At 40.2% G+C, this 24,770-nt stretch overlaps 2 protein-coding genes across 6 annotated transcripts in view; one reads left to right on the forward strand and one right to left on the reverse strand.

Annotated features, from left to right (window-relative positions):
• The first annotated feature begins 1,622 nt into the window (after positions 1-1,622).
• On the forward strand, positions 1,623-18,450 carry LOC117531341 (alanyl-tRNA editing protein Aarsd1-like). Of its 3 annotated transcripts, XM_034194415.1 has the most exons (17): positions 1,623-1,697; positions 1,867-1,980; positions 6,377-6,443; positions 6,564-6,662; positions 6,750-6,839; positions 6,964-7,026; positions 13,451-13,579; positions 13,712-13,871; positions 13,966-14,023; positions 14,102-14,258; positions 14,929-15,045; positions 17,446-17,576; positions 17,648-17,714; positions 17,796-17,887; positions 17,983-18,036; positions 18,118-18,213; positions 18,301-18,450. In XM_034194415.1, exons 1-17 carry the CDS (start codon positions 1,663-1,665, stop codon positions 18,437-18,439), a joined length of 1,668 nt encoding a protein of 555 aa, XP_034050306.1. In that variant the 5' UTR covers positions 1,623-1,662; the 3' UTR covers positions 18,440-18,450. The 3 variants fall into 3 exon arrangements, with proteins under 3 accessions (XP_034050306.1, XP_034050305.1, XP_034050304.1); XM_034194413.1 differs by lacking the exons at positions 1,623-1,697; positions 1,867-1,980; positions 6,377-6,443; ... (1 more) ...; positions 6,750-6,839; positions 6,964-7,026 and adding an exon at positions 12,346-12,488; XM_034194414.1 differs by lacking the exons at positions 13,451-13,579; positions 13,712-13,871; positions 13,966-14,023; ... (6 more) ...; positions 18,118-18,213; positions 18,301-18,450 and adding an exon at positions 10,368-11,784.
• Positions 18,451-20,729: 2,279 nt separating this feature from the next.
• LOC117530452 (myoferlin-like) overlaps positions 20,730-24,770 on the reverse strand; it is a 79,216-nt gene continuing 75,175 nt past the window's right edge. For all 3 annotated transcript variants that reach the window (XM_034193334.1, XM_034193332.1, XM_034193335.1), the window contains 4 exons: positions 24,226-24,419; positions 23,144-23,253; positions 21,446-21,593; positions 20,730-21,277 (listed from right to left, as the gene is read on the reverse strand). In XM_034193334.1, coding sequence (XP_034049225.1) covers positions 21,239-21,277; positions 21,446-21,593; positions 23,144-23,253; positions 24,226-24,419 — 491 coding nt within the window. In that variant the 3' untranslated portion in view covers positions 20,730-21,238. The remainder of the gene's footprint in view (positions 21,278-21,445; positions 21,594-23,143; positions 23,254-24,225; positions 24,420-24,770) is intronic.

Genomic DNA, 24,770 nt, shown 5'->3' on the forward strand with positions numbered 1-24,770 from the left:
CACCGTGTCGCAGACTGAATGGTCCCCCACTAAAAAATCTGTCTGCCTGCCTTCACTGCACATGTGTCATTTGGGACCACAGCAGCTCATCTGAGTCTGACTCTCTTCACCCAAAGCGATTAAAAGGAATAATGTGATTATTAACCATCAGATGATAAAGGTAAAACTTCTTAAATCATTCTAAAGTCATATTTAAGCAGAAACGTGGCTGTTTTAAGCAGAAACAAGGCGAAACTTGGTGAGGCTTTGAAATGACCGACGCGCAGTGAACGCACCAGCTAGCAGCTCGTGTAGCTGCAGCGCTCTGATCGCTTCCTCCGTCTTTTATGATGAAATAATGCTGACTTTTATGTGGAAATGATTATTGTACAAAAGCTTCAGATATCTGTCACTGAGACAGATGATGACTGGAGTGCAGTTTGAAGTAGAAACGAGGCGATAATCGGTGAACCGCGGCTAATCATGCATGCACAGTGAAGGAAGGACGGATCGATTTTTAGGGGGGACTATTCGGTCGGTGACACCGGATCTGGGTTCTGGATCAAGATTAAACTTTATATAGGCTTTGAAGGATCACATCAAAACTACTTGACACATTCTCACCAAATGTGCACAACAGAACTCCACTGAATTTTGGAGGCGATCTGGATCCGGATTGGCGGACTAATACATCGATTCAGACAAATTGATGTATTAACAGATTAACTGTTTTGAAATGGGAAAAATGTATCAGATTATCAATATCACTGTCACCGTGTCGCCGACTGAACAGTCTCCCCCTAAAAATCGATCCACCCTGCCTTCAATGTGCATGCGTCATTAGCTACGGTATCACCTCGTTTCTACTTCAAACTACACTCCAGTCATTATCTAGCTCAGCGACAGATATCTGAAGCTTTTGTACAACAATCATTTCCACAAAAATTCAGCATTATTTCATCATAAAAGACAAAGGAAGCGATCAGAGCACCGCAGCTACACGAGCTGCTAGCTGATGCGTTCACTGCGCGTCGGTCATTTAACAGCGTCACTGAGTTTCGCCTTGTTTCTGCTTAAAACTGACTTTAGAATGATTTAAGAGGTTTTACATTTATCATCTGATGGTTAATAATCACATTATCCTTTTAATCACTTTGGGTGAAGAGAGTCAGACTCAGACGAGCTGCTGTGGTCTCAAATGACGCATGCGCAGTGAAGGCAGGGCGGATTGATTTTTAGGGGGGACCGTTCAGTCGGCGGCACCCGCACATACGGATGGTTCTGACCTGAAAAACAATGATATCTTTCCATCTCCAGAATTAACAGGTTTTGTTTGATATAACTGAATATGTCAAGAAGGAGAAATTTGATTTTGAATGTTTTTAGTTAAGGTGGATACAAACGTCGTATTTGTTCGCATGTGTTTTGGATTTCCCTGCACCAACGGTACTCTCTAAACACTCCCGTCGGGGGAGGTTGAATGACTGGAAAACCAAGAAAAAGCCTCAGTTTTCCAGAGGGTTCCACTGACAGACCATACAGGGAAGGAGACGGAGCCGCGACAGGCCTCCACCAACAGCTGATAGTAACCGCTCTATAAATAACCTGTCGGGCTCCGACCCCACACATGAACACACCGGGATTTCTCTGTGCTTTTTGTTTGGGTTCTGTCCAAGACTGAGCATGAACAAGCCAAAAATTGTCAGACCTGAGGTGTGGTAAGTGTTTTGCCAGTGTGTTAGAACTTTTCTAACCCATAACTGTCGTGGTTTTCCTTCAGTCATTTGGCGTAACAAGAGGTGACCTTCTCAAAGCAAATTGGAGTTTGTTATAAATATACGGTCAGTTTGGCATTTCAAGTCAAACACATTGTTCGTGTGCTAACAGTCAGCCGGCACCAGCGCTGTGGTTTGACAGAAAGAAATACGTCACCATCAACTTTGGGGTCCAGAGACCGAAAGATGTGCAGGTGGATATCCAGCAAGAAAAGATGATTTTATGGTAAGTTTTTCATGAAAAAGTGAGCTATTCCCCTCCCTCACCTACCCTGTCCCCTTTCTTCTTCCTCTTACTGTAACTTCATAGAAAATTTAGACTTGAAAGCAGTTGTTACATTGACTTTTTTGGGATTAAAAAAGATGAGCTTGTTTCAAACTCCATGTAAGTAAGAAGTGTCTACTCGAGCTACATTTATACAGAATCTTTTCTGCAAGGTTGTGTGGACTCCTGACCCGACAATTTGAGTTTTAGAAGGTACGGATAAGTAGAGGTGATGGTCTAATGGTTAAGTGTTGGGCTTGAGACTAAAGGATCCTTGGTTCAAATCCCAGCCTGACCGGAAAATCACTAAGGGCCCTTGGGCAAGGTCCTTAATCCCCTAGTTGCTCCTAGTGTGTAGTGAGCGTCCTGTATGGCAGCACCCTGACATTGGGGTGAATGTGAGGCATTATTGTAAAGCGTTTTGAGCTTCTGATTCAGATGGAAAAGCGCTATATAAATGTAGTTCATTTACTGATGTGCAAACAATCATAAAATAATGGTTTGTTTCTCTGATTTAGCACATTTCTGTGTAGAAACAGTCTCTCTCTCACGGACCCCATTTACTGTGTACAGAGCCCAGCCAGTTCCTTTGCTCTATTTTCTTTCATGGCTAAATTGCTATAAAATTCTGTAGATTTATGTTATTTGAGTTTTAGGTCACCACTGTGATACAATCAGAGCAGCTGGCCTGCTCAGTGTAAGTCTGATCCTGTCAGGTCTCAGAAGCTAAGCAGTGTCAGGGTCTGGTTAGTACTTGGATGGGAGACCTCTTCGGAGCACCAGCGGCATTTACTGTTTTTCCAGGTAAAACTGGAGTTGCATCGGGAAGGGGATCCGGTGTAAAACGTTTGCCAAATACCAATGCGGATCAGGCTGCGTCCTCTGTGGCGACCCTGAACAAAAACGGGAGCAGCCAGAAGGTCAACAACAACTGTGATACAATCAGAAAATAAGGGATTAGCTGTCTGACCAGGTACAGTTCCACACAGAATTATACTAAATCAGACAGCAGGTGACAGACTCATTAGTTGTTTTTTTATTTTAAAGAGTTTGTCCACTACATCACAGAACCATCCTGGGTCCTGGATGGCAACCACCCAGGCAGCCATCCAATCCATGTCCACCTCTTGAAAATAAACAGCTATATGCCCCAGGCAGGTGAAATATGGGCTTGTCCTTGCCCTCCTCCAGTTGCTGAGATTCTCAACATGGAGGCGCTTGTGCACTGGATTATGCATAGAGGAAACACACCACATTTACAAAATGTCATAGCTGACATTTCTTCACTGTGCAAGTCATACTCCTCATCTGAGTCTACTGAAGTAAACATAAAGCCACTCCAGAGGCATCCAAGGATCTTGTGAAGATACCTAGTACTGAAGACATCCACTTGTTGTCTTAGGTCAGTGACCATTATCAATGAGCTTTGGTCAATGACGATTATCAGTGAGCTTCAGTCAATGATTGCAGTCAATGAGTTTAGCTCAATGAGTTGAGGTCAGTGAGCTTAGGTCAATGACCATGGTCAATAAGCTTCAGTCATTGACTGTGGTCAGTGGGTTTAGATCAATGAGTTTGGCCAACGAGTTTAGGTCAGTGAGCTTAGGTCAATGAGTATAGGTCAGTGAGCTTAGGTCAGTGAGACTAGTTCAGTGAGCTTAGGTTAATGAGTTTAGGTCAATGAGCTTAGGACAGTGACCGTGGTCAATGAGTTTAGGTCAGTGAGCTTAGGTCAATGAGTATAGGTCAATGAGCTTAGGTCAGTGAGACTAGTTCAGTGAGCTTAGGTTAATGAGTTTAGGTCAATGAGCTTAGGACAGTGACCGTGGTCAATGAGTTTAGGTCATTGAGCTTAGGTCAATGAGTATAGGTCAATGAGCTTAGGTCAGTGAGACTAGTTCAGTGATCTTAGGTTAATGAGTTTAGGTCAATGAGTTTAGGACAGTGACCGTGGTCAATGAGTTTAGGTCAGTGAGCTTAGGTCAATGAGTATAGGTCAATGAGCTTAGGTCAGTGAGACTAGTTCAGTGAGCTTAGGTTAATGAGTTTAGGTCAATGAGCTTAGGACAGTGACCGTGGTCAATGAGTTTAGGTCATTGAGCTTAGGTCAGTGACTGTGGTCAGTGAACTTAGGCTAATGTGTTTAGGTCAGTGAGCTTAGGTCAATGGCCATGGTCAATAAGCTTCAGTCAGTGACTGTGGTCAATAAGTTTAGGTCAGTGAGCTTAGGACAGTGACCGTGGTCAATGAGTATAGGTCAGTGAGCTTAGGTCAGTGAGACTAGTTCAGTGAGCTTAGGTTAATGAGTTTAGGTCAATGAGCTTAGGACAGTGACCATGGTCAATGAGTTTAGGTCAGTGAGCTTAGGTCAATGACCATGGTCAATAAACTTCAGTCATTGACTGTGGTCAGTGGGTTTAGATCAATGAGTTTGGCCAACGAGTTTAGGTCAGTGAGCTTAGGTCAATGAGTATAGGTCAGTGAGCTTAGGTCAGTGAGACTAGTTCAGTGAGCTTAGGTTAATGAGTTTAGGTCAATGAGCTTAGGACAGTGACCGTGGTCAATGAGTTTAGGTCAGTGAGCTTAGGTCAATGAGTATAGGTCAATGAGCTTAGGTCAGTGAGACTAGTTCAGTGAGCTTAGGTTAATGAGTTTAGGTCAATGAGCTTAGGACAGTGACCGTGGTCAATGAGTTTAGGTCATTGAGCTTAGGTCAATGAGTATAGGTCAATGAGCTTAGGTCAGTGAGACTAGTTCAGTGATCTTAGGTTAATGAGTTTAGGTCAATGAGTTTAGGACAGTGACCGTGGTCAATGAGTTTAGGTCAGTGAGCTTAGGTCAATGAGTATAGGTCAATGAGCTTAGGTCAGTGAGACTAGTTCAGTGAGCTTAGGTTAATGAGTTTAGGTCAATGAGCTTAGGACAGTGACCGTGGTCAATGAGTTTAGGTCATTGAGCTTAGGTCAGTGACTGTGGTCAGTGAACTTAGGCTAATGTGTTTAGGTCAGTGAGCTTAGGTCAATGGCCATGGTCAATAAGCTTCAGTCAGTGACTGTGGTCAATAAGTTTAGGTCAGTGAGCTTAGGACAGTGACCGTGGTCAATGAGTATAGGTCAGTGAGCTTAGGTCAGTGAGACTAGTTCAGTGAGCTTAGGTTAATGAGTTTAGGTCAATGAGCTTAGGACAGTGAACGTGGTCAATGAGTTTAGGTCATTGAGCTTAGGACAGTGACTGTGGTCAATAAGTTTAGGTCAGTGAGCTTAGGACAGTGACCGTGGTCAATGAGTATAGGTCAGTGAGCTTAGGACAGTGACTGTGGTCAATAAGTTTAGGTCAGTGAGCTTAGGACAGTGACCATGGTCAATGAGTATAGGTCAGTGAGCTTAGGTCAGTGAGACTAGTTCAGTGAGCTAAGGTTAATGAGTTTAGGTCAGTGAGCTTAGGACAGTGACCGTGGTCAATGAGTTTAGGTCATTGAGCTTAGGACAGTGACCGTGGTCAATGAGTTTAGGTCAATGAGCTTAGGACAGTGACCGTGGTCAATGAGTTTAGGTCATTGAGCTTAGGACAGTGACCGTGGTCAATGAGCTTAGGTCAATGACTGTGATCAATGAGCTTAGGCTAATGTGTTTAGGTCAGTGAGCTAAGGGCTTTTCATTTTATTTATTGTGAATTTGGTGTAGTTACGAGATGATAGCATTTAATGTTTTTGAATTATTGGGTTAACAACTGGTAAAGGATGGACTTCTGTCTATCTCTCTCAAGGGAGACAGATACCCTCTCTACTTTTAAGATTAGGCTTAAAACTTTTCTTTTCGCTAAGGCTTATAGTTAGGGCTGGATCGGGTGACCCTGGACCATCCCTTGGTTATGTTGCTTTAGACGTAGACTGTGGGGGGTTCCCATGATGCACTGTTTCTTTCTTTTTTTGCTCCGTATGCATCACTCTGCATTTAATCATTAGTGATCGATCTCTGCCCCCCTTCTCGGCATGTCTTTTTCCTGGTTCTTTCCCTCAGCCCCAACCAGTCTCAGCAGAAGACTGCCCCTCCCTGAGCCTGGTTCTGCTGGAGGTTTCTTCCTGTTAAAAGGGAGTTTTTCCTTCCCACTGTGGCCAAGTGCTTGCTCATAGGGGGTCGTTTTGACCGTTGGGGTTTTTCATGGTTATTGTATGGCCTTGCCTTGCAATATGGAGCGCCTTGGGGCAACTGTTTGTTGTGATTTGGTGCTATATAAGAAAAAAGTTGATTGATTGATTGAATAGATAGATAGATTTACTGCACATCGGGTTTCATGATTGACTAAAGACTGTAACCACCATGCAGAAGTTCTAAACTCTTTTTTTTTATTTTTACAGCTGTAAAAATGAAGACGATGATGTGTTCTACAATGAACTATACTTTTATGACAAAGTTTTTATCAATGTGAGTATGAGGTTTTAGTCGAAACGAGAGCTGTGGCTGTGACGTTTGTCACATTACGTGTGTTATTTTCTGGATCACTGGCAAATGTACAGTTCTTGTAATGTCATTTATACCTTAAAGGACTCCAGAGAGAGGGTCTACGACCGCACCATCAACATCTTACTGAGGAAGGTCAAGCCAGATTGCGCGTGGCCTCGTCTCCAGAAAGATCCATCAAAGGTAAATCTGTGTGCGTTTGAATGAACCGATCACGCGTTCATGTGCTGATGCCAACGTGAACTTTTCTGCGGCGCTGTCTTTTTGCAGCCTAGCTGGATTTCTGTGGACTTCGATAACTGGAGGGACTGGGAGGGCGAGGAAAACGAGGGAAAGGAAGAGTATGATCACTACGTGGATGTGAGTCCATGCAATGTTTGTTAAATCTATTATTGCGCTCAGTGAATTTATGAAGCATTTTCTGTCATATTGTTTCTCAGTGTTTGGTTTAGATGTAAATATTTAGCTGCCAGATTATTTTCAGATGATTCAAGAAATGGCCTCCAGTAATAAAGGAGCAGCGCCGGCGATGGACGATCTCACTGATGTAAGTGGAGTCTTATTTTATCCATCTAATAAATATATGTAGCCCCAACTCAAATAAAACACACCCATACAAAATAATGTAATTTAATTAAGTTGGGGCTACATATATTTATTAGATGGAATCCAATCCAATGAGTCAGTTTTTTGAGTGTGTCACACAAACAAATGACTCACTGGATGAATTCAATTCAATTATGTGCAGGATTACCATCTAATAAATATATGTAGCCCCAACTCAAATAAAACACATCCATGCAAAATAATGTAAATGAATTGAGTTGGGACTACATATATTTATTAGATGGAATCCAATCCAATGAGTCAGTTTTTTGAGTGTGTCACACAAACAAATGATTCACTGGATGAACTCAATTCAATTATGTGCAGGATTACCATCGTAGTAAATATATGTAGCCCCAACTAAATTAAATTATCTTGCATGGATGTGCTTTATTTGAGTTGGTGCTACAAGATGGAAATGCTGCACATAATTGAATTGAGTTCAACCAGTTCATCAGTTTTGTGAGTGTAACTGAATTGAGTTCATTCAATGAATAATTTTTTGAGTGTAATGTCAAAATATACTTGTTTGAAATGAGTGCGCTGACCCTTTCTCATGATATTTCATTATGATTAGGAAATTTATCCTTTAATGTGAATATTCTTTTTAAGCCAACCCCAGTTCCGAATGATTTGTAAGCACAAAGAAAAAAAAGGACATATGAATGTGTCCAAATGCTATAATTGTCTTATGTTTCTTAATTAGAGACATATGAAAAAATTGCAGGATTTGGGCACATTCTGATCACGTGCAACTGATGTACAGTGGGGAAAATAAGTATTTAATCCCCTGTAAGTTTTGCAGGTTGTCCCACCTACAAAGAATGGAGAGGTCTGTAATTTTTATCGTATATACTTCAACTGTGAGAGACAGAATCTAAAAACAAAATCCAGAAAATCACATTGTATGATTTTTTAAATAATTTATTTGTATGTTACTGCTGCAAATACGTATTTGAACACCTACCAACCAGCAAGAATTCTGGCTCACACAGACCTGTTAATTTTTCTTTAAGAAGCCCTCTTATTCTGCAGTCTTTACCTGTATTAATTGCACCTGTTTGAACTTGTTACCTGTATAAAAGACACCTGTTCACACACTCAATCAATCAATCAATCACACTCCAACCTTAGCCGGTTTAGCATGGTGGCTTCTCCTGTCTCTCCCGCACTTTTCTGCTCTGGGTGTGAAATGTTTAGTTATTCCTCGGCCTGTATGATTATTCTAGTTGCTAGTCACATCCTTGTTTTATCTGACTGACAAGATCTTAATCTGTGTTATATACATACATATTAAGCTACATTTTATATTTCAATTGTTATCTAGCTTTTAATTTGTGCTGCTTATGCTAATGGTTTATTTTAGCTGTTTCTTGTGGTGGTAAGAGTGGGTGACTGCCCAACTGATCTGGTTCTGTTCTGTTGAACTTGTTACCTGTATAAAAGACACCTGTTCACACACTCAATCAATCAATCAATCAATCACACTCCAACCTGTCCACCATAGCCAAGACCAAAGAGCTGTCTAAGGACACCAGGGACAAAACTGTAGACCTGCACAAGGCTGGGATGGACTACAGGACAACAGACAAGCAGCTTGGTAGAAGACAACAACTGTTATGATTATTTATTAGAAAGTGGAAGAAACACAAGATGACTGTCAATCTCCCTCAGTCTGGGATTCCATGCAAGATCTCACTTTGTGGGGTAAGGATGGTTCTGAGAAAGCTCAGAACTACACAGGAGGACCTGGTCAATGACCTGAAGAGAGCTGGGACCACAGTCACAAAGATTACATTAGTAACACATGATGCTGTCATGGTTTAAAATCCTGCAGGGCAGCAAGGTCCCCCTGCTCAAGCCAGCACATGTCCAGGTCCGTTTGAAGTTCACCAGTGACCATTTGGATGATCCAGAGGAGGCATGGGAGAAGGTCATGTGGTCAGATGAGACCAGAATAGAGCTTTTTGGAATCATCTCCACTTACCATGTTTAGAGGATGACAAAAAAACCCCAAGAAAACTATCCCACCCGTGAAGCATGGGGGTGGAAACATCATACTCTGGGGGTGCTCTTCTGCAAAGGGGACAGGACGACTGCACCGTATTGAAGGGAGGATAGATGGGGTCATGTATTGCGAGATTTTGGCAAACAACCTCCTTCCCTCAGTGAGTTTTGAAGATGGGTCATGGTTGGGTCTTCCAGCATGACAATGACCCCAAACACACAGCCAGGGCAACTAAGGAGGGTCTCCGTAAGAAGCATTTCAAGGTCCTGGAGTGGCCTGGCCAGTGTCCAGACCTGAACTCAATAGAAAATCTTTGGAGGGAGCTGAAACTCCAAACCTGAAAGATCTGGAGAAGATCTGTATGGAGGAGTGGACCAAAATCCCTGCTGCAGTGTGTGACAACTTGGTCAAGAAGTACAGGAAACGTTTGACCTCTGTAATGGCAGACAAATATTTCTGTACCAATTGTTAAGCTCTGTTTTTCTAGGGGATCAAATATTTATTTCATGCAATAAAATGCAAATTAATTATTTAAAATCATACAATGTGATTTTCTGGATTTTTTTTTTTTTTTTTTTTTTTTTTTTAGATTCTGTCTCTCACAGTTGAAGTGTACCTACGATAAAAATTACAGACCTCTCCATTCTTTGTAGGTGGGAAAACCTGCAAAAGTGACAGGGGGTCAAATACTTATTTTCCCCACTGTACATGTTTAAATCATGTACCATTTTTCCGGAGTATAATGTGCACTGGAGTATAAGTCAAACCTGTTAAAAAATGCCTCTTGAAGAGGAAAAACTCATATAGAAGTCACAGTGGACTATAAATCATACCTTTTTCTGTATTATAAGCCCTTTAATTTGGAATTTTCGTGTGTTTTTGTAGTGTATTCTTTTATTATTGATGTTTAATTTTTTATTATTCAATTTTATTTTGTTTAGTGCTTTGATTCCTGGGAAAATCTTATATTAATAGTCATTGTAATTATTATTAACAAATGTATGATTTTTTTTATTTATTTATTTATTGGTATATAAGTTGCACTGGAGTATAAGTCGCAGGATCTCCCAAACTAGTAAAAAGGGGAAAAATGCAACACGTATACTCCGGAAAATATAGTAAATCCAGCAAATTTTTTTTCAGTGTAGAAAGATCGTTATTCCTTCGTAAACATGACTGTAATGATAATAAATCTTTAAATATGAAAAAGCATCGACACATTAGCAATTTATAAATTATAACTGACCAATGCTTTGTTTCTTTTCTTCCAACAGTCTGACTGAGTGTTACACTTGTTGGATCCTGGTCTGGTTTTCAGGACATTTCAAATCTAATAAGAATCAGGATACATGAGGCAATATTATGTCTTCTAAAGTTTGCGATATTTGCTGATGATTTGATGCTGATTTGCCTAACTTACCCTGAAGCTGTTTTTACACTTGTGACATATACTATGGCATTATTTATTGACATATTATGCTTAATTGTATTTTTTAAAATCTTAACATCTTGATTCAATTGGTGTCCAAGTAAAACAAAAGCTTTGTACTAGATTTTGTAGTTAATGAATTGTCTTATTTGTATAATAATGTTGTGCCGTAATGACAGGAAACATTTGTAAAATATATGAAGACAACAAATGTTCTTCTCAATAAGTGCCCATACTTTAAAATTGATTATTAACAAAATATAATTTACCTGAAAGGAAGTTTGACTAATGTCAAAATTTGTCTGCCACACACCGTGTGGGTGTGTCAGACTGACTCAGTGGGCGTGTCTCACACAGCAGGTGAGGACATACATAAGCATGTCAAACTATATGCAACTCTTAAAGGTAATTTAACACAAAGAATTTGGCACAGTATGACTCCTTTATTGGCTAAAAGTTGCAATCGGATGTTGACCACTTTCTATTTTTCAAAAATCAATTTTGATTTATTGATAATAAAGATTTTACACATGAGTACACATTAGATCAGTTTGATTTTATCTGTGTCTTGTAGGGTGGCAAAAAACCCTAGAAACTTCAAAATTATTCACATTTGAGAAGCTGAAAAAAAAATTTCAAAATGATTAACCGTTTAAGAAAATAGTTGGCAATTAATTTAGCAGTTGACCGTAATCATTAATGAATGAATTAATTGTTCCAGCTGTAGTATCTTATATAAGGATGGAAAATTGATAATTTATTGATATCAATGTCATTATTAATTCTGCTTATCGGTCCTGTTCCCTTATGGATGCCTGATGTTTTCTCTGTGGGCCTATACAGATGTTCAGAGTCATTACAGCTGTTTTCTTTCTTGCTAGATGCAGGGTTTGACATCATGACATCAGACATGGCCTCAAACATATTTTTTTTTTGCAAAGTGAAACTGTCAAAAAAAAAAAAAAAAACAACCCCTGTTGGCATTAATAAGAGGAACTGTTAATGTCTGAGGTAATAATTCCATTGGATTAAAAAATCTGGAAGCAACTCTCAGCTAGAACTGGATCTGGGTTCCCATACCAACTGACACAAGGGTTAGTGTGGATGTTGTGTTATTAAGAATGATTCATATCATCATTACACTCAGTTAATAACAGGTGATGGCTAAGATCTTAACTGCATCATTCAGATTCACTCGGGCCATTGCAGTTTGAGGTTGACCTTTGACCTTTTGACCACAAAATCATAGCCACAAGTAATTGGAATCTCTTTCAAAATCTCATTTTACACACTTGTTTTTTGCATATGTCATCGCTGCTCTCCCCTTTTAAATACTTTAGTTTTAATTACATTTTTTTAACGTTATATTTATGTATACCTTTTCTGTTCCTCTCCTGTTGAGGAATTATATGTTTTGTTTAGTTTCATTGTTTTATTTCATGTGAAAACTGATTTAAAATGCTCGTTGTTATGTAATGAGAAATTGACAAAAAATGCTTAAAAATGTTTTTTAACATGAAAATTAATCTTAATAAATCCTGGTGACAAACAAACTTTAACAATAGATCCAGCTGGTTTAATAAATTTAAATATTTGCTGTGATGCAGCAGCGTGTAGAATTTTTTTTTGTTGTTCTTCTGAACTACTCTTTGTTTTTCTCATAAGTATGTATGTTGTGTTATTGTGATTGTATTTGATTCAAGAATAAAAATTTTAAAAAGGAAAAATCGACTTTGAGTTGCTATGTGTGATAACACTCCAGGTCACACGGTGGCGGTAATACAAAACACGGCTGCGTTTCCAAACGTTTTTCCCCCAAGTAAGAAGTTACTAAATTTGGACTACCTTATTTGCCGTCGTGTGCTGACATTTCGAATTTTTTTTCAGTTTCTTTGATAAATGATATTTCCAACAAAAACACTCCAGAATGGCTTTTCAGTGTCAACGGGACAGTTATATGAAAGAGGTACGAAAGTTTAAATGTTTTTATAACGTAATAAGGCGATCAAATGAAAGCATGCAGTGGAAGCTAGCTTCTGTTGCTATGTATTAAACTCACTTGTGATTTGGAAAAACCATAATTCAGGTAGAAGAGCGCTCATAGGATTAATGCACGATTTTTTTTCCGTTTGTTGTGGACAGAAATTGTTAAGTGTCCAAAGATACTACATTTTAAAACGAAGATTATTGGGAGTCTTGTTCAACATCAAAGAAATCTAATTGATAATCAGACAGTCTCACAAATGTCAGCGGTTACACATATATTTTGATAATTTGGATTGTCATGCTAATTGTTCCCAAAGTCCCTCAATTACATGACTGCACATGTAGGATCATCTAGGGGTGTAATAGTACACCTCCCTCACCTCAAGGTCACGGTATAGTTCAAATCATGACACATTACTGTCAGGTTAATAATTAGTAGTTAGGTTAGTAATCATCTTGAGATCTACAGTTCACCGTAACCAAGTGTCAATCCGCATGGGTATTTGCCCCCGTCTACTGCCTGTAACACAGCTGTTTGAATTGGCCGTGACTACGGGTACGGACCCGTATCTTCAGAGACCGTTCTAAAGATACGGAGGATATTCCCCGGTGACCTCATGTCTTATCACATTAATTTCTCTTTTGTTTCCTTATGAAAAATACTAGTTGACTTTATGTGTGAAAAACTGTTTTTAAAATGGCCGTGGCTACGGGTACGGACCCGTATCTACAGAATGTTATCGTACCCATGATACGCATGCACAGGCGCTTAGGGTTAGGGGAAATCTCTTGGCCGTAGTTCTCCTCACTCCGACCTTTAGCAGTCCCGCAGAAGATACAGATGTACGTATCCTTAGCCACTTCGATTTGAATTTGAACCTCTTAACTCTTAAACCATTGGCAGAGATGAATTGAATTTTGTGCCTTCCCTTTTTATCGTAGTTTGTTACATCTGTTGTTTCCTGTGATCCCGCTGAGCTGAAACAAGAAATCAACGGAAAAAAAGAAACTCACAAAGGCTTCAATGTCAAGCTCAGAGACACCATCTTGTTTCCAGAAGGAGGTGGTCAGGTTTGTTGGGGCTCCAAAATCCACTCCATCTATCCATGTGTGATCTCCTCTTGCGTTTGATTCAGGACAGATTTCAAATTGCATATCATGGTGTTCTTCCTCCACTCCATGTGATGTGTTGATTGCCCTCAGCCAGACGACCAGGGGCTGATTGGAGATGTTCCGGTGTTACGGGTGACGAGGCAGGGGTCTGATGCTGTACACTTTGTGAGCTCTCCTCTGGAAGTGGGTCAGGAGGTCCTGGTAAAAGTGGACTGGGAGAGGAGGTTTGACCACATGCAGCAACACTCAGGTAAAGACCACAAAACATGTGATGCCAGCGACTGTTCAGCATGACTTTGTTTCACAGTGAACTGTAAATGCATCCATATCTCCTGCACTCTTAGCTCAGCATTTACTCTCAGCTTTGGTGGACACGATGTTTGGATACAATACCACATCCTGGTACGTCTTCACTGCTTTGGACAGCTCACCAGAATGACTTACTCTTCTTTCAACTGTGACATGAGAGTTTATTTTAAGGGAACTGGGGCGTCAGAGAACTGCCATTGAGCTGGACACCCTTTCCATCAAGCCCGAGCAGCTCCAGGTCCTGGAGGAAACGGCCAATGAAAAGATCAGGGCCCATGTTCCTGTTACAGTTCAACTGCTCTCTAAAGATGACCCTGCTGTGGAAAAGGTGCTTGTATTATTTTTTTTTTAATCAAGTAATTTAGTTTCACGCAATGTAAAAACCACATTCTGCACACATTACAATGGCATGGCTGCAGAAGAAGAGGGTATGGATACTGGACAAGCATGCCTGCACTCCTGACGTGTCCCCAGTAGAGAATGTGTGGAGAATTTTTGGGAAAAAAGAAAAAAAAAAAATGCAAAAACAGTGACCCTGTACTGCTGCACACCTTAAAATGTATTAATGTATAATGATTTACAGGGAGATTGGGACAAAATAACAGCTAAAATGGTTCCGCGCTCAGTATCCTCAATGCCAAAACACCTTTAAGTGTGTTATAAGACAGAATGGCAAAATTACAAAGTGGTGAATGCTTTTGTGTCCCATCTTTTTTTTTTTTTTTTTTTTAGCATGCAGGCCTAAATGCAGGAATGGATCCATATTAACAAATTAAATTAAGTTGATCAGACACAACATGAAATATATTGTGTTCATGCTGTCTGCAGTGAAATAAAAGTTAAAGAAATGTAAGAATCAGTGTGGGGTTTTTTAATCATTGTTTTCTATACAGTCCCAACTTTTTCTGATTTGTTTGAATGTGCAACAAATGCTTAAGGTGATCAGACATTGATTTCACATGCCCATATAATGATTGGGTCCTGTCTGTGTGAACCAGGTGAGAAGTCGTGGACTTCCGGAAGACCTTGCGTGGCCTATTCGGATCATAGATATCCAGGACATTGACGCCAACATGTGCTGTGGAACACACGTGTCCAACCTCAGTCAACTCCAGGTGAAACTCCTCACAAAAATACCCTAAATTACATGTAGTACTCTTTGCAAAATGACAAAAACACCCAGATGCAACCTGTGTGTGGTACTCCACGCGGGGTATTGTTTTCAGTCCCATGTATTCGTCCACCTACCTGTATACAAAATAACCAACAATCGATCTGATTTGTACAGAATTTGGTGGAATGATTGAGGGTCACCCAAAGGCAAAACAGTTTTATTTTGAGAAAAAATACATTTAAAGGTAAGATCACAGGCCAGGGTCAAAATGTTTGCCCAATAGAATGGCTATTCCAAGGAAATGGATACACCTATGGTTAGTATTAAGTACCAATATGATATTGTGTATTACTTGGCATTTGGTCATATGATATCAATCAGTTTTATTTATATAGCGCCAAATCACAACAAACAGTTGCCCCAAGGCGCTTTATATTGTAAGGCAAGGCCATACAATAATTACGTAAAAACCCCAATGGTCAAAATGACCCCCTGTGAGCAAGCACTTGGCGACAGTGGGAAGGAAAAACTCCCTTTTAACAGGAAGAAACCTCCAGCAGAACCAGGCTCAGGGAGGGGCAGTCTTCTGCTGGGACTGGTTGGGGCTGAGGGAGAGAACCAGGAAAAAGATATGCTGTGGAGGGGAGCAGAGATTAATCACTAATGATTAAATGCAGAGTGGTGCATATAGAGCAAAAAGAGAAAGAAACACTCAGTGCATCATGGGAACCCCCCAGCAGTCTAAGTCTATAGCAGCATAACTAAGGGATGGTTCAGGGTCACCCGATCCAGCCCTAACTATAAGCTTTAGCAAAAAGGAAAGTGGGAAAAAACGGTTAGAAATGTGAACGGGTTGGCGGTGTACACGGGGCTTCTGTTTAGGGCTACGCTTCCTCCTCACAGTCACCCAGTCGGCCTGCTTTCCCGGCTGCTCGGGATCTGCCAGAGGGAAACTAACGGCGGCTAAGCTACCTTGGTCCGCACCGACTACAGGGGCCTGGCTAGCTGTAGAATTTTCCACGGTGCGGAGACGAGTCTCCAATTCGCCCAGCCTGGCCTCCAAAGCTACGAATAAGCTACACTTATTACAAGTACCATTACTGCTAAAGGAGGCCGAGGAATAACTAAACATTTCACACCCAGAGCAGAAAAGTGCGGGAGAGACAGGAGAAGCCGCCATGCTAAACCGGCTAAGAGCTAGTGGCTGCACTAAGCTAGCGGATTCCTAAAAACACACAAAGTGAATAATGTGTAAATAATTTAGAGGTGATTCAGCAGAGGGAGTGCTTTAGTTAAGGCACGTGAAGATTACACTGTGAAACAAATCGTTATCTAGGTAACTAGATCAATCTAACTGCGCAGATTAAACAGCTAACAGATACAGAAAAACACCGCTGTGCTCCGGAACAGGAAGTGATACAATACCGCAGTGAGAGCCAACCACCAGTAGAGGCAAGCAAGAGCAAAAAAAAGTCAAAATCGGACAATATTTGACCTTGAGTGAGCTTGGAAGGTCATACAATAGGTCTTAACTATTTAACTCAGAGTTTGGAGTCCATCTGGCTTAATCATGTTGGAAGGTTGTCTGTTAGTCAAAGATAAAGTGGTCAGTTTTTGGGTAGAGATGTCAAGACCACACAGGATAATATATTGTGTGGGTGAATCACAAGGAATTAATCTGCGTGTTTGTGTCAAATCTCCAAGACAGTTGGTGTTGAGATTGTGTTATTGTGGACCCTGACGCCACAATCAGATTTTAATTATAGATATGATCAAGAATCAGAGTATACAATACAGAACTTTAGAGCTGCAGTGATTAGTTTATTATTACATTAATCAACTATTTTAATAATCGACTGTTTTGAGACTTTTATATTCAAATTTTATGATTTCACCTTGAATGTAAATTTTTTTCTGGTCTGTTACTAGCTTTTTAAATCCTCTCTGGCAGTAAACTTTAGGTTGTAGACAAAACATATGAAACAATTATCTTGAGCTCTGAAAACTACTGATTGATATCTCACCTTTTGACATTTTATAGCTGAATAAATTTATTCCTTTTCTGCACCCGCTTATTCCAATGAAGGGTCACGTGGTGCTGGGACCAATACCAGCAGTCACTGAGCGAGAGGCAGGGGTTCATGCTGGACAGGCTGCCAGTCCATATCAGGGCTAATGAATTTATTGATTTGTTTCTCCATTAATCAATCATGGAAATCAGTTGCAGCCCTGCTGTACTTCAATAGAGCAGTTTTGAAAATACTTCCTGCTACTGTTTGCTGTACATCAAAGGTGCAAACTCAAGATTCAAACAAAAAACACCATTTGAATGGTTACTTTCACATCACTGCATGTTCAACTAATTTGTGATTTTTTGAAAAAGTTTCAATCTCTAACTTAGGTAATAAAGCTACTGGGGGCCGAGAAAGGCAAGAAAAACAAAACCAACCTGATATTTCTGGCAGGAAACAGGGTGCTGAAATACGCAGAGAAAAGCTTCAACACGGAGCGCTCTCTGGTGGCCATTCTGAAGTAAGTTCAACATTCAAATTGGTGAGTCAGACTCGAACATTACGCCTGAGCTGAAAAACTCTGTTCAACAGCACGGGACCTGATAAACACGTAGAGGGTGTTGACAAGTTGCTGAAATCTGTCAAGCTGCTGCAAAAAGTAAGAAATCTGCCGCTGATTTAATTATTTTTAACCGATAGTAATTCAAAGTGTGTATTAATTGTGTTGTGTGTTTGACAGAGTAACATGAGTTTGCTGCGAGACTTGGCCATCCTCATAGCGCAGAATTTTAAGAATGACCCTCAGAGGGGCAACTTCTTCAGCCTGCACAGGTAGGAGACGACAACGACCTGGTGTGATAGTACTTTGTGGGGCAAAGTTTAAAAAAAAAAAACTTTCTACATACAAGAAAGTTCTCTCTCTGCAGGAAAGATGGGGATAACGAGTTCATGCACATCATCGCCAACGAAATAGGCACTGAGGTAAAATTATCACCATGACTGCTTAGGAAGATCTCAGGCTGAGAGTTTTACTTAAACCCAGTTTCATTTTGACCATCTTCAGGAACGTTGGTTTTCCTGACTGTTGGCGAGGAGAAGGGACCCGGTCTGTTTCTGCTAGCTGGACCGAGTGATCTGGTGGCTAAGACGGGACCACAGTAAGAGACGCCATACTTTGTAACTCGCTAGTTTTTAATAGTAGATAGTAGAAAACAGTGCCGTTAAGATTTTTTTCTGCTCCACAGGGTGTTAAAAATGCTACAAGGGAAGGGGGCAGGAAAGAATGGACGATTCCAAGGCAAAGCCAACAGCCTGGCACAGAGAGGGGAGGTGGAGGCGTTCCTCCAACAGCACTGCAAACATCACACCTCAGAAGAAGAATAACTTAAATACATCCAGAAATTGCGTTTATTTATTTTGCCTCTGTAGACTACAATGAAATGAAGCAATCAAGAGGCGATTGTAGACTTTCAGCTTCAGTTCAAAGGGTTTAACAAAATACTGTACCTTAATCAGTAAACAACAACCTTTTTTATGTATAGTCTCTCCATTTGCAGAGGCCAAGAGAACCATTAGAAAATATAGATTACTGTTCATACTTGGATGAAAAGCTGTTGTGGCCAATGACTCTGAACTCTAGGAGTCAAATTGTGCTTCCTCCAGGTGTATAGTGCAGCTTCCATCAATTACAGCTCATTTCCAACTTAATTTTAGACTGACAATTTTTATGCCTTCTTAGTATTCTTGACTAAATGTTGAAAGTTTTTCTTGACAACGGAAAGAATTCTGCCATCATGTGCTGTTGTCTTACTTGGTCTTCGTCTTTTGGTGTTGTATTTAGTCAGTGGGTGATTCTTAGACTACGGGCACTTATTATGTCCTTTGATCATATTGTATGAAAAACAGAAAAAAGGGGAAATTTCTCACTTTTATAGTTATCTTTACAATGAAACTGTGTTAAGAAATTTGTTCTAGTAGGCTATGATGACTTTTTCACCTTTTTTCAGCATCATTATATGCAAATATTGCCGTTTTGTGCTTGTCCCATACCCACACTTTTGATCTTCAATGATAAAATGAATGGTAAAGAGACGTTTTTTCTAATGTTTTAAAATCTCTGAATAAAATATCAGTAAAATAATCAAAACATAATTGGGGTATTCAATGTCATACAACTGTTGCGATTTTTTTTTAAACAAAATGTAGTTGTCCCACACTATTGCCGTAATTTCCACCACAACACTGTAATGTCCCTAAACAGTTTGTATGAAAGATTGTTTGGGTAGTTTCTATGGAGATAAACAGTGACAGAGCACATGTATATAGCGCCAAATCACAACAAACAGTTGCCCCAAGGCGCTTTATATTGTAAGGCAATGGTGTGGTGGAAGTACATTACAGGCCAATAGTGCCTGTAGTTAAAGAATCACCCCAGTGTGTTCCTCATTTTTTTTTTAAAGGTACTGAATGGATGACTTTCAAGTTGCCGCTAAAGCAGCACCTACACGCTATGCGTGATGATGTCCGGTTAGGGAGACGCAATTTGCGGCTGTTGATTCTGTATGACAACGTTGCTTTTCGTCCCACACATGGACGAGTCACGTTCAGCTCATTGGCTCTTTAGTTATTGATCCCTTCAGATATCGTCAATCACTGGACGTCGTCAATCGTGCAAGACGTCGGACTTGGGAGGTTGGCCGAAAGTTAAACGCAACACCGATGGTACGGGAAATACACAAACGATGAGGAACCATCAAGACAAAACAAAATAATATGGAATTGAAGTTACCAGGATTCGTTCACATTTTTCAACAGTAACAGTCGTCCAGCTTCGTTCCTGTAGGTAGCGCTTTGTCAGAATTTTAGATGTCAAGTCCAGATTTCTTGTTTCATTTTGGCTTTGGTGTCGTTTGTTAGTATCGCATAACTGGAGCTTTACGTCAACATTCACACCACTGCAGCACTCCTCATTCCTTGTGGGTTAATAACCAAATGAATTACCGATACGGCGTGAAATTCACCTCCAGCGGCCCATTTCACTCCCTGGAAATCTGACAGCTGAGCTGTTCTAATGACGCAAACACGCGAGCAAGAGGCTCCCTAACCAGAAGTCTCGCTTTCAAGATGCAGGCGCAACTTGAAAATTGTCCATTGATTTGTTCACTGCCAAAGCGTCTACGTTTTCTTTCGAGCCTAATTATGGCCAAGTTACCAAATGCAAACTGTCTGAATCAACTCCAGACTTATCTGCTTAACTTTCTGTGGAATATCGAGGGAGCAGGCTACACCCAACTGGGAAACCGCTTGTCGTACAGCTGTCAAATTACTTACGGCTCTGAAAATTGATACAACTGCAATTTGATGGAACTCCTTGATACAGCTGAAAGTCGACACTTTAAGCACAGAGGCAAAATTACAAACGTCACCATTTTAAAGTAAATCTGTTGAATGTACATAATTGTGCAGTGTATATAATTAGTTTAAAAATGTATAATCTTGATAGATTTAAAATTCTTATGTACATCAAGACCCTGTAACTGTAGTTCTTGAGTACAGTCAGTGACTTTCCAGTGTCGGAGGGAAAAAAGGAATAAACATTTGTTAAATGCAGTTTAATTTATTCAACAGATTTGAGTTTGATACAAAGATATTTGGTGTGACTGCTGGTAATATACCGTAGTATTCATTAATCTCCTAACCTGATTTTTTTTTTTTTTAAGTATTGCCTTTGGTGTGGTTGTTCAGTCCAGGGAGGCTGAATATGTGTGACAGGGTGACATTTAGTGACCAGAAAATCAAACCCTTGTACAGTGTAACATCCAGTTCAGTCACCACAGTTACAACTTGAAAAACATGTTAAAAATTTAGTCAGTGTATTACCACAAACACAAATTACCAAAACGTTGAATGAACAGTGAACATTAATTACACTCATTACAGTGTCAAAGGATTTTGATTATTCTAGTCACCGAGATTATAACTAAGTAGGCTCTTATTTTCCTGTTCTGATATCTATCACAGTTTTATGGTTTGCATAGTTCGGTGCAAAGGTGCAGGCCTCATCTAGACACAAAATACACAGGAGGTGACTAAAAAGTGAGGGTTTGGCAGTAGTTGTCCACTTGGTGCTGTCTTGTAGACATTCTGAGTCTCTGGCTTCACTGCTGCTGCTCTGTTATAGACCTACTTTAGTGGCTGCACGATCTTCATTGAGATGTAGTTCTGGAATAATGAAATTATCAGATTGTTGGTTCCAGTCAAAAAGCAAACTTAAAAGTCACTTCAAGCAAAGCTACACAATGTGACTGAGGTTGCGATACTGTAGTGACTACACCAGTTTATTACGGCATCTGTGAAATTGCAAACTGTCAGATTGCTATCGGTCCTTACCGGTAAGGAGTACAACAGGATGGCGACAAAGAGAACCACAATGATCAGGATGATCAGTCCAATGAAGAGGCACCGGAACCTCCTCCACACAATGAACTTCATGGTTTTACAAGGGTTGGTGAACCAGAAGAAGGACGTCTCTGGGCGACTGTCGGTTACGTTACAGAGATGTTAGATGTTAAGTCTGAACTTACAGTAGTGTTCAGAATAATAATAGTGCTATGTGACTAAAAAGATTAATCCAGGTTTTGAGTATATTTCTTATTGTTACATGGGAAACAAGGTACCAGTAGATTCTCACAAATCCAACAAGACCAAGCATTCACGATATGCACACTGTTAAGGCTATGAAATTGGGTTATTAGTAAAAAAAAAAAAAAAAAAGGGGGTGTTCACAATAACAGTAGTGTAGTAGAACATTATGTTTAAACTGCTTTTTTAACAATCCTGTGAATCACTAAACTAGTATTTAGTTGTATAACCACAGTTTTTCATGATTTCTTCACATCTGCGAGGCATTAATTTTGTTGGTTTGGAACCAAGATTTTGCTCGTTTACTAGTGTGCTTGGGGTCATTGTCTTGTTGAAACACCCATTTCAAGGGCATGTCCTCTTCAGCATAAGGCAACATGACCTCTTCCAGTATTGTGACATATCCAAACTGATCCATGATACCTGGTATGCGATATATAGGCCCAACACCATAGTAGGAGAAACATGCCCATATCATGATGCTTGCACCACCATGCTTCACTGTCTTCACTGTGAACTGTGGCTTGATTTCAGAGTTTGGGGGTCGTCTCACAAACTGTCTGCAGCCCTTGGACCCAAAAGAACAGTTTTACTCTCATCAGTCCACAAAATATTCCTCCATTTCTCTTTAGGCCAGTTGATGTGTTCTTTGGCAAATTGTAACCTCTCCTGCACGTGTCTTATTTAACAGAGGGACTTTGCGGGGGATTCTTGCAAATGAATTAGCTTCACACAGGCGTCTTCTGTCACAGCACTTACAGGTAACTCCAGACTGTCTTTGATCATCCTGGAGCTGATCAATGGGTGACGTTGCCATTCTGGTTATTCTATCCATTTTGATGGTTATTTTCCGTTTTCTTCCACATATCTGGTTTTTTGTGCATTTTAAAGCATTGGAGATAATTGTAGATGAACAGCTTATAATCTTTTGCACCTGCGTATAAGTTTTCCCCTCTCCAATTAACTTTTTAATCAAACTATCCTGTTCTGAACAATGTCTTGAACGTCCCATTTTCCTCAGGCTTTCAAAGAGAAAAGCGTGTTCAACAGGTGCTGGCTTCATCCTTAAATAGGGGACACCTGATTCACACCTGTTTGTTCCACAAAATTGATGAACTCACTGACTGAATGCCACACTATTATTGTGAACACCCCCTTTTCTACTTTTCTTTTTACTAATAGCCCAATTTCATAGCCTTAAGAGTGTGCATATCATGAATGCTTGGTCTTGTTGGATTTGTGAGAATCTACTGAATCTACTGGTACCTTGTTTCCCATGTAACAATAAGAAATATACTCAAAACCTGGAGTAATCTTTTTAGTCACATAGCACTACTATTATTCTGAACACTACTGTACTCCTCAATGAACCCCCAAAAAAGGGGGCATTATTTTTTACAGTTAAATTAACATGCAAGTTTGTGGGGGTTTTTTTTTGGTTCTTACTTGGGAGGATCCAATTTGGGATTCATGTTGGGTTCATCCCGGCCTTTTCCTGCAGGCCTCTCATCTGCTTCTGCTTCACTTATGATCTCCAACGTCATCTCCACTTTGCCCTGTAAATACGTGACAAATGTGCACAACACACACAGCAGAGATACCACATTAGACAACTGCCTACAAAAAAAAAATAAATTTCTTGGTATAAAAAAAAATAAAAACTGGGGGGACGGGGGGTGTCAGAACAATGTCAAATTCCAAATGCAAGGCCAAAGGGCCACCATTCAGACCCTGAAGAATAGCCAGCCTCTGGACCAGATCAGATAATTAGCCGGACCATGATGTAATCAAGGATCATAGACAGGTGCACAAGTATTTAGATTTATTTTTGTACTTCTACCTCTGTACATAATCAAAAAGGAGTTCAAATATGCTTGTAGTGTAGACTTTCAACTATTGCATTAATAAGTTATGGGCATTTACAAAATCAAACCATTTTCAGATTCCAGAAGTAACTGGACAAATTAAATTGTTAATCCAATTGTTAGGCAGTTCTCAAAAGCAGTCAGCGTTCCAAAGCAGCAGCAGAAGTGATCGGCTTCTGTGGTTGCAATTGGCGACACTACATAGTGCAACTTCTGTCTGTTGCACCACCACTCAAAGCTTTGTGGTGGAATGGAATCTTGTCTGAAAATGCATCAAGTCTAGGCTTGAAGTTCCCATCCAACTTCTGTGATAGTCCAACATAAAGGTTACGCAATGCAGGTTGCCCAGTTACAGCCACAGAAGCCGTCTGATGTGGTAGAGCGTCTTCCCTCACTCAGTTTTTGAGAACTGCTTACTCCAGATATTTACCATGTAGTACCATTACAGTTTGTATTTCTTGAAGTAAATGAAGTCCAGAACAAATTCAGTGAGTTGGAAATGTTAATGTACCTGTCCCTGGACTTGTCTCTAGAATACTGGCTGTAAAAGTGATTTGTAGTAAGAATAAACCTTATTTAGTTTGTCCAATTACTTTTCTTAAAACAGCATCTGGCTATAAAAATGGTCAATATCCAATAAAACGGGAGAGTGGTAACACTTACACCGAGGTCCCTCTTCCCACCCTGTTCAATGGAACAAGGCCACCACCCTCTGACCGACTGCTGAGCAAACAGGGATTTGGTCTGATCCATTTTCTGTGGCGAACCCATTTCCAAAAGCTCCATCGTGTCCAGAGAGCATTTCTCTGGGGTCTTGGTAGGAGGAACCAGGTTTCGCAAATCCAGCTCCAGCGTACCTGGATCACAGCAAAGGGCTTTCTGAATCAAACTGTAGACCTTAACAGATTCTATCTACAACAGCAGCAACCTCCACACCAAACAAGGCCTATACAGGCCCATTGGTACCAGTGAATATCCCAACTCTTCAGTGTGAAGTAGATGAGACTTCCCCTAGGGACACCCGTCCATCAGAATCGGAAGAAGTTTATTGCCAGTGAACAGGATTCACAGAATAGGAATTTGCTTCGGTACAATGGTGCAACATTAAGAAGAGATAAAATGCTAGGATAAAATATAACATGTGTCAAAATAAGATAAAAAAAAAAAAGAAATATGAAATATGAAAGGCTGTGTGCAACAGAAAAAAC

This window comes from Thalassophryne amazonica, chromosome 18, assembly GCF_902500255.1.
Source record: "Thalassophryne amazonica chromosome 18, fThaAma1.1, whole genome shotgun sequence".
NCBI classification, from domain to species: Eukaryota; Metazoa; Chordata; class Actinopteri; order Batrachoidiformes; family Batrachoididae; genus Thalassophryne; species Thalassophryne amazonica.